General features: G+C 43.7%; 1 protein-coding gene across 1 annotated transcript in view; it reads right to left on the bottom strand.

Annotated features, from left to right (window-relative positions):
• Positions 1 to 6,278: 6,278 nt before the first annotated feature.
• Positions 6,279 to 9,667, bottom strand: part of LOC310998500 (signal-induced proliferation-associated 1-like protein 2) — an 81,330-nt gene continuing 77,941 nt past the window's right edge. Inside the window, exons 19-21 of the mRNA XM_083988596.1 lie at positions 7,954 to 8,071; positions 7,293 to 7,371; positions 6,279 to 6,836 (exon numbers count right to left, since the gene is read on the bottom strand). Coding sequence (XP_083844722.1) covers positions 6,690 to 6,836; positions 7,293 to 7,371; positions 7,954 to 8,071 — 344 coding nt within the window. The 3' untranslated portion in view covers positions 6,279 to 6,689. The remainder of the gene's footprint in view (positions 6,837 to 7,292; positions 7,372 to 7,953; positions 8,072 to 9,667) is intronic.

Genomic DNA, 9,667 nt, shown 5'->3' with positions numbered 1-9,667 from the left:
GCTTTGCTGCGTCATAACCTTTGAAAGGCAATTAACAAAATAGCCTAAATAAATAAATAAATGAGTAAATAAGTTGTGGGTATAAATAATATCAGTTTTTGATGAAACATTTAGTTTGGAAACACTTAAAAGAAGGTAATGTTCATATTTATTAGTTGTAGGTAGCCTAGTTTTTGTTGTTGTTGTTGTTGTTGTTCTACTAATGAGCTGACCACACTCTACATTGAACTCTGGATAGAGTTGGAAATAGTGAACGTGTGACAGATTTTGGAAACAAACTTATGACTCAAAAGTGGACAGGCTGCTAACAAGTAGCAGAGCTAAACAGTTTTATGATCCACACAAAGTCGGCCTAGACTATCTACACATCTTAACAGCTCTGAGACTGAGCTCTTATTGCTGATAGATATTTAAGAACTATATTATTATCAATGCAGAATGAGCCAACTTATATTTACTTATTAAGGACCTTTTATTTCCCCCAGGGCCAACATGCATTTATTGCTCTTATAGGCTACGTTGCACACGGAGAAGAGGTGCACTCTGAATCATAGTTTGATGTAGGCTACCAGGTAAAAAGTGAATGCACTCTGACATTACCCATTCATGAGTCAATGAGATTTCACAAATACTTTTTTTTTTGCATTTGACCTTCCAGTGTCTCTGTATCTCACCTTCCCCCATACCGACACACACACACACACACACACACACACACACACACACACACACACACACACACACACACACACACACACACACACACATAGACAGAGGATTGATTTCTCCTCCAGTTAAGCTTTTATTGCTGATGATGGGTCAGTGGGGGTTGTTTGTTATTCAGTAGGCTATACGCCCCCACTCTCACACCCACACCTATACCATTCACCCTCCAGACATCAATATTCCCATGACCCTCTAAAACAACCCCTCTACTCTGCCACACACACCAGGCCAGACTAATGCAACTTTACATAATCAATATCCTTGATTTAAAAAAAAAAAAAAAAAAAAAGACAGAAAGAAAGAGAGAAAAAAGTCAGTGTGGAAATCTGGGTCTGAACTCCTCCCAACCACCAACCACCACCCACCTGCCCCACGTCTTGAATGCCTCCTCTCAGCCAGGGCTGTTTGCACTGGAAGGAGCCGATTGAGAATCAATAGCAGAGCTCGCTGTTGCTCGGCAGCTGAAAAGGACAACAGACAAGGACATCTCAGCAAATGAAGATAATTCAGCAGCCCTGTCTTATCTATTTGTTCCTGTCTCTTTATCTAATTTGGCAGTGAAACAGGGCACACACACACGCAAACACACACAGAACCTGAGACATGAGCCATTTTTATTTCATCTCCTCACCTACCACACCAGAACTTCCCTCCGCTTCTGTCTCTTCTAGATGTGTGAGATTTCAAGCTTTTTTGGCAGCACTGACCTTTCTAGAAAATGATTTTCCCCCTCTCCCTCTCTCCTCTTGCTCTCTCTTTCTCTTTAAAAAAAAAACAACCTTTTTGATAACTATTGAGGCCAGGCAGGAAGGCAGGAAGGCAGGCAGGCAAGCAGCTTATAAGATGTCGCCCTTCACTGGGTTCAGCTAAGAGGGTGGTCACCTGAGACTTGACTGACAGATAGTGACGGACCATGGGGACCTGGGAGGCAGACAGAGGGGGTGGGGGGGATGACCGTCTGCTGGTTTGGAGGATCTTCTTTCTTTTTTCCCCCCTCCCCTCTCCTCTCTTTTCTTTTGTGTTGTGTGTGGGATGCAGCTCCCCAGTGGGTGAGAGGGAATTTCAAAGCACCTGCAGAGGAGAGATGAGCTGCACAGATAACCAGTCGAGGTGAGAGAGCTAATCCTGCCGTTACGCCTCGCGGGCGCACAACACAATTGAGATTTCAGAACTGTCTGGCAAGACCAAAGGCAGGCCTATTGAATTTTACTTTTTATTTTTCACCATCCTTGCCGTTTCATACCTGAGTTGTGGTCAATACTGTATACATAGGCTACCTCTCTGGTAAAAGTGGAAAATGCGGTGTATGAAGATATTGAACCAAGGATTACTCACAACAGCCATCCTGAATAATGCTATGTAAAACTTGGGATATTTATGAATAATTCCCTGAAATCCTGGAGCTGATTTCTAACAGTGGTCCAACTGGAACACAACATTGAATCCATTGTTTCATGAGGCCAGTGGCTGATACAGATATTTGATATTTTAGCTAGCAGGCAGATCCACAGCACAGTCCCTCCCCCCCTCCCTCTGTGCTGTGCCAGCTGTGCTTTGGGCACATAGAGCCCTATTCTAGGTAACATGATCCCGACTAGGGTGGCACTCACAGCAGGGGAGCATTTGCTGTGGGACCGTGGAAGCAGGACAACTGCGTCCCAGTCACATGCTGTTATGTGTGATGAGTAACAAATCTGTGAAGTGGTGGATGACGGTCACTCCTGAGCAGAGGAGAAACTCCGGCCCTTTGTTCCTGGAAACTGCTGACAAAGTCAAATATTAGAAATCAATATGGTTTGTGTGGCTGTGAGCTCTTCCATCTGGTTAGAGCAGATTTGAAACCGATTGGATTGAGTTTAACTTTACTGCTTGTCAGCATATTTTGCAAGGCTAATAAACTCCAGTGTGTCATCGTAGCTTTGGATCAGCGCTGTCTATCTTTTCTTGTTTTTTTTCTTTTTCATTCTCTGCCTCTGTTGGTCCATTGATATTTCTCCAGAGTCCCCAGTTGCCAGAGTCATTTGGCACATCTCGTCCCTTCAGTCACTGGTCAAACCCCTGATCTTACCGTCCACAACACACCCTGGAAACAGACACACACACACACACTTTGGTCTTGTGCCACTGTGAGCTCCCATCTGCTGTTCTGGCATCGCACACACACATGTAGATTAACTACCTCATCTCACTGCATGTTGATCCTGGCCAGACCCAGAGCTCATCCGCACAAACACAAACACCAACACACACACATACACATACACACGATGTCCAGGCATTTTATAGACAGCTATGGAGTGGAGCAGCCTGACTGAGAGGTCAGACGGAGAGCAGGAGCCTCCCGGGAGAGTCCGAGCAGGCTGGCTGGTAATACTATAACCTCCAGGCTCATTCATGAAGTGGTCAGACTTGGATGGAGCTGCTTCTTTTTGTTACAACTGCCTCATAACCTCAGACACACTCTCTGCTGACAGAGAGGAGGTGTGGAAAGAACTAGAATTACTGCCTGCCGGTCGTACGCCTCCACCCACGAGTCAAGTTACAATGTCCCCGTCTGTTCCTGAGTTTTTGAGGAACATGATGATGGCACGGTGAAGTTGACCCATTACCTTTCTTTCGGATATAAAATGTCATCAGTTCATCATTTCAAACTTTTAGACATTTGTCTGGAAAAGTGTCTTAATATATACAAGAAACTCCCATGAAGTCCCATCAGTTCATCTTTGGATTTGACAAAAATTCTCTGAAGGCATTTGAGAGATAATGTGTTCATAAGGATGGGACGGTCCTGAAAACATTTTTTTGGGAAAAAAAAAATCTAAAAAAGGACATAACCCGCACAGCTCTACCCACAATCCAATGCAGCTGCACACCCACCAGCCCCTAGAGGACGTAATAGATTGGACCACACTCCAGCAGCTGGGCTGGAGGTTTATGCAGGAAGTAGCAAACAAATTTAATTGTTTTTCTCCCTGCACCCAAAAAGACTTATGATTAATTATTCAGCGAGTCCTTCACCGTCCCTGCGGTGAAAGCAACATCTGTCATTTATTTAAAGCAACGACAACTCACAGTGAATCAAGTCACAAACACGTTATGGTTTCAAGTTTCTATTGCAAAGTCTTAGCACACCTGCTGTTTACAAAATAGAGGATGAAAAAGTCTCATACAAAAGGCTGTTATCTTTGTTGTGTCCTACAAGGGCTCCACAAATGTATTGTCCAAATAATAAATTAGCTCCTTGTCTCTTGTCTTGAGAACAGGCATCAAGTGTCTGATCGAGGCAAACACTCGGCTTTCCACTACAACTAACGTCATGCAGATGTTGTATTATTTTGTATGATGATTTTCACAGAGTCCTAATCTGAGGTTTCGAAAACATTTTGTTAAAATATCTGCAACGTTTATATCCATCAACAATTTTCTCCTTTTTTTCCCCCTGATCCTGCAGCGGATGCATTTTAAAATAAAGTCCTCAAAGTTGACTTGAACTGTTGGCTACATGTAGGAATGTGCAGACCAGACCATGTGTAAAATTTACTCTCCCAGTCTCCATGGATAGTGTTTCTTGCTGGATTGTAGCGGAGGGGTAATAACACCAAACCAGAGTTTGATTCTCCAGAGACTGTAACTTTGAAGATACCCACTTCATTTGACTGAAATAATTCATTTTTGCACAGGCTGTGGATCTCTTACATTACAGATGCATTAGGGAGCTTTAACTTCACAGCCAGCAAGAGGAAGAGATAAAGTTACAGCTGCCAGTTAACTCTCTCAGTGTAGATACAGGAATATAAATGTTGTATTTCACAACTAGTTGAGACTTTTTGGGGAAAGTGCTTATTTGCTTTCTCATAGAGTCACATGAGAGGATTGAAACAACTTTCATGTCTGCAAGACAAAAAGAAAGCTAGAATAAACCATTAGCTTAGTGTAGCTTACAGGCTGGATACCGTATTGGAAACAGTTAGCTTAGCTCTGTGCGAAGAGGAACAAGCATCTGTCATATTTACCAACATGTTTATCAATCCTGTTTCCCAAATATTTGTTTAAGAAAATCTGAAAAAAAAGAAAAGAACTCCTCACACCAACTGATGCTAGTGAGTTATTTCTATTCTTACAGCTTTCTGTAAATCTGTAGAAACAAACATAATATAGGAAAAAAAACACAGATGAGTTATTTTACAACTACATTTATTTAAAAAAACAAAAAACAAAACAAAAGCAAAAATAGAACGAAAAAAAAAAAAAAAGCAACCAGCGTCCCACCAGGGATGAGACGGTTCATGGAGAGAGACATTTTTAAAAGCATACAAACCAGCAAACTGTATTCTAGCAGCATCCAAATGTTGGAATCTCCAAAATCATCATTTATATATTTAAATATATAGTTGTTGTTGTTTTTTGCCCTGGCAAGCTACACACTTTACAACATACACAGAGCTTTATCTCTCCTTAGTGCAGAAAAAAACCAAAACAAATACCCTTAATAAAATAAACAACTTTAGGTTAAATAAGCTTAAATAATAGTGTTAAATACAAGACACTTCTGTGGCAGATATGTACAGAAATAAACACATTTGGCATTGTAAGTGTGGTTCACTGGCGCTTGCTCTAATGCTCTAGAAACCACTGCATAAGAACACATTTTGCTGTGATAAACTACATACACTCACATATATTCACACACACATACATCCACTCATCCACACACACACTTCCATACACATGATTTTATATCAGTGAGCCACAGACAAGGCATGTGTTTATAAAAGACAACTAAAAGCAAAGAGAAACAATCCATTTACAACCAAGAGTTTTAGGCACAGTCTTTTCCTGTTTTATAAATACATGTCAAATACAACTGCTGCTCAACAGGAACTCTTCACGTTTGTGCTAACTTCTATTTTTTTTCTTTTTCTTTTTAACACAGTTTCATAACTACCACTTTGTTATTGCTAGGACATCGTGACAGTGAATGGAAACTACTGACGAACGTGTGTGTAGGGGAAAAAAAGCACCTTGAAACATCAAAATTACTGCCATGTGACCCTACAATACAACACTGAGGAAAAGAAAAAGTGGAATCAATTCAAAAGAAAAATGGCCCAGAACATTAAAACCTTGAAACTTTTGTGACTTTGGGAATCAAGAAACTCCAGAGAAAACAAAAGGGTCTCAGTTGAGCTACATTCATGTCCCCCACCCCACACACCCCTTCCCACAGTACGTTTCAAGACCGCCACATGTGGATTCCTCTTGGTGCAAGCAGACAGTAAGTACCACTTCATTATGTCCAGTACATTCCTCCCCTCCTCTTCCTCTTCCTCCTCCTCCTCCTCACCTCACCCTCCCTACTTTCCTGTGTCCGTGAAGGCTGGCACAGAAACAGCTGTGTGACAGTGTGCGCAGTACGATACAGTACAGCTGAGTATACAGTACAGTAGACTGACTTGACATACGTAGGTAGACTATATGTTAACTACAGTAAATGAGCTTTACATTCCACTACTGTAAGAAGATCCCAGGGACTTGGGTGGGGCCCCGGGGAGGGGGGGAGGGGGGGAGGGGGGCGGGGGGGGGCGGGGGGGGGTTGCCTTTCTCCATTCCTCTCCAGGACGTTTCCCAAGAGTCTTGTTTGCCAATGCGGAGAAACCGTTAACGTCGGGAACAGTCCCACACTTCAGATGGAGGAGGATGAAAAAAAAAAACTAAGGTCCAGATCAGAGTCTCTCCACACGGGGCTGCATGACAGTCTCAGAAGCAGGGGCTTTTTAAAGAGTCTTGATTACTCTGTGGGCCGGTAATGGTTTGTTTTTAAGTTTGTTTGCCTGTGGATCATCTGGGAGTCTTAAGTAGGAGTTGAATGGGTGCCCAGGAGGAGTGAAGGCCATCTCATGCTCTCTTTCTCTCTCTTTCTGCAGGTCGCGCTCTTTCTCTCTCTTTCTCTCTCTTGTTCTCTCTCAAGGTTTCTTATCGATGGTATGAAAGAACCACTCTGTGAACTTCCTGAGCTGAGCTGCTGCCGTCTGGCTCTCCTCCTGCAGTCGCATGTTATCCTGCCTCAGGTGTTGCACCTCCTCCTGCAACATCGCCTTATCCTCTTTCTCCTGAGCACGGAAAAACACACATGCACACACACACACACACAATCAGCACTGAGACATGAAGCAAAAAAAAAAAAAAACAAACGGCTGCAAAAGAGGCTGATAAAAGCCCCCGCTATTACAAGAACATCCGTCTTTCGTCAGCGCTGTGTAAATGGGAGGCATTAAATTGGCAAAGCAGCTATTTCTCTGTCCCGATAAATGTGCATTTCCTCTCTCCATTTTAAACACATTAGTGGGGGTGGGGAAATGTTGGGCTGGGACACAATAAGGAAAGGAAGCAGGATATTGAATTAAGTGGACGAGTTTGTATTACACAGACCTCGGGGCAGCCATTACTCAATGTCTATTCTCCTGTGCTATGTGTCACAGACGTGCACCGTTGGCTGACGTGGAGAGGGAGAGCACAAAGGTGATGAAAGCATAATCAAGAAATTGCTTTGATGTATGTGAACTCACCTTTCTGAGGTCATGCTGCAGCTGCCTGAGGATCACCTCCAACTGGTTGACTTTGCCAGTGAGCGTGGAGGGGGAGCCGCTGTTGGGGAGGACGACAGAGGATGTTGTTAGGACTCAAAAATGACTCATTTATCACATAAATAAAACAGTGACACCCTCTACTAGGACACAAAAGGCTGATGATGGACAGTTTGCTCAGGCCTGTGCCCTTTAGCTGCCCTTGCTCGGCCTAATATTCTTCTCACACATTCACATTCACCTGCGAATTGGAGATATAACCAAAGTGATGATGTTACACTATTTGAAGCTTTTCGTGTCCACATAAAGGAGCAGGACAGAGCTGCTCTGCACAGATATTTCCCTGCAGGCAGTAAACTAGCCTGTCAGTTCAACCCACTCTCTACACCTTTGTCCTTGAGTTTTTGGCTTTGTAAAGGTGATAATACACAACCACCAGTCTGTAGAGATAATGCTCTTATGCACACTGCTTCATCATGTGAAAAAGCTTCTTCACATCCCGATGTGCCTAGGAACGGTTGCTAAGCTATGATTGGACAATCGCTATTTGGGGGACTGGGGTTGAGTGAAGTCAATTAGTCAATTATTCACTTGACACTGAAGCGTCGGTGCTTGTGTGTTTGTGTTTGTCTGTGAAGCCTACTCTGCTTCCAGCGCTGCTCCCTCCGCCTCCACCACCCGTCTGGTCAGCTCTCTGGAGATCTGCAAAGCCTCGGCCCGCTGCATGTCCGTCATGGTGCAGAACGATGCCACGCGCTGGTCTGGGGACAGAACAGGTTGACGTAACAGGTCATAATCTGCCCTCAGCATCAAAAAAACAGGAAGTGTGTTCAGCAGTGCTCTTCCTGGTGTAAACATGCAGCTAAGATAAAGCAGAACAAAAAAAGCAACCACATTCCTGACAGGATGGGCCGATTCATTCATGCTTTGTATGAATGAATGGCTCCGGCTGAAGCCACCAAGGGCAGTCTTCATATACTCAGATCTATAGTCAGACAATAAGGAACAAGGTGGTAAACAGAGCATTTCTTGACTATCACAGATAAAGTAAGTCCCCCGGGGGTCGCCCCAGGGGCCCTCACCCCTCTGAGTTTCCTCTGACAGCTGTTTGGTTCATAATGGGCTGAATCCCAGGGAGCTGTAAGCCACCAGTCATGCTTGTTTTACCATATCAGGCCCTTAAGCTTGCTCAAAGCCCCATGGAAAACCCAAACTTGGCATGTTACGCTTAGGGACTGCTCAGTTTTGAGGCGTAATGCTCTTTTCTTTAGAAACCACTCTCTCTCAAGCCTTTGGTCTGAGACTAAAGATAGGAGGATCTGCATATTCATAGGAAAGATTAAGGAAACCCTTCCATTAATTTAGCCCCCAAATGAAAGCTAATCCACTCCAAGACAAAAGCTGATGGAGCCCAGAGTTGGTTGTTCAGACGAGGCAGGAAAGGGAGACCAAGCTTTCATTTACATATGAATGAACATTTTCCTCATATTCGATGGCTGCATCAGAAAGATTAAAGACTTCGAGGAAAGCAGTGACGGGCACAGAAAAGCAGCTTGTCAATTTTTTTATTTTTTTTTATTTTTGCTTGACCTGTGTCCATAGATCTAATGGCTAACGGCTAAAAAACCAAAAACCAAAAGCAGATTACACTGAAGGGAAAATACAACAGTCGATTTGAGTGGACACACTGTGCCATATTTAATTGTGAGGAGGCAAATCCAGTTACTGACAATGAAGGCTTTCAGTTACTGCACTGAAACCCTTTCTGGTGCTGAAATTGACCATCGGATTCTGCTTTCAACAGCGTGGATGCTTCGAGCCAATTCAAACTGTCTTTTTGCGTCATGAATTAGAGCTGCACGTGACCAGGGGTTTGAAGGCCATACGTGCTTTACATCCCTGCCAACCTCACATCCCCTGGCTCTAAACAGAGCTGGTTAAACAAACATGGCACCATGGCAGCCTGGAGCCTCTCTCTGCACAGCAACAAGGCTCCAGCTTACACAGCGCTTTTCTGGGCCAGTCGGGCTGCCGTGACAACTGCCTTCTTGCTGCCAGTCAGACTCTACATCATCTCCACTGATTCCACTCTTGTTAAATGATATGCTGCGGGCTATGCGGCAATAAATGCATCAAAGAAGAAACTCTATAGAGGATTCATTAATTATGACAAATGAACGGTCACATGCTACGTTGCCTGCACACTGGTCCCGGGGTCAGGCTGAGTTCAAGTGGAAAGAAACTCGTTGCATGTTAAGAGTTTCCGTGATAGATGGGGAATACACTGGCATGGGAGAGGTCAAAAAAAGTACTTAAACTAGGAGAAAAAAAAAGAATGAGCGGTGATGATGCTGACC

The sequence above is a fragment of the Trachurus trachurus genome (genome assembly GCF_905171665.1).
Source record: "Trachurus trachurus genome assembly, chromosome: 15".
NCBI classification, from domain to species: Eukaryota; Metazoa; Chordata; class Actinopteri; order Carangiformes; family Carangidae; genus Trachurus; species Trachurus trachurus.
Note: the sequence above shows the minus strand (reverse complement) of the source record. Positions and strands in the feature narration are given on the sequence as shown.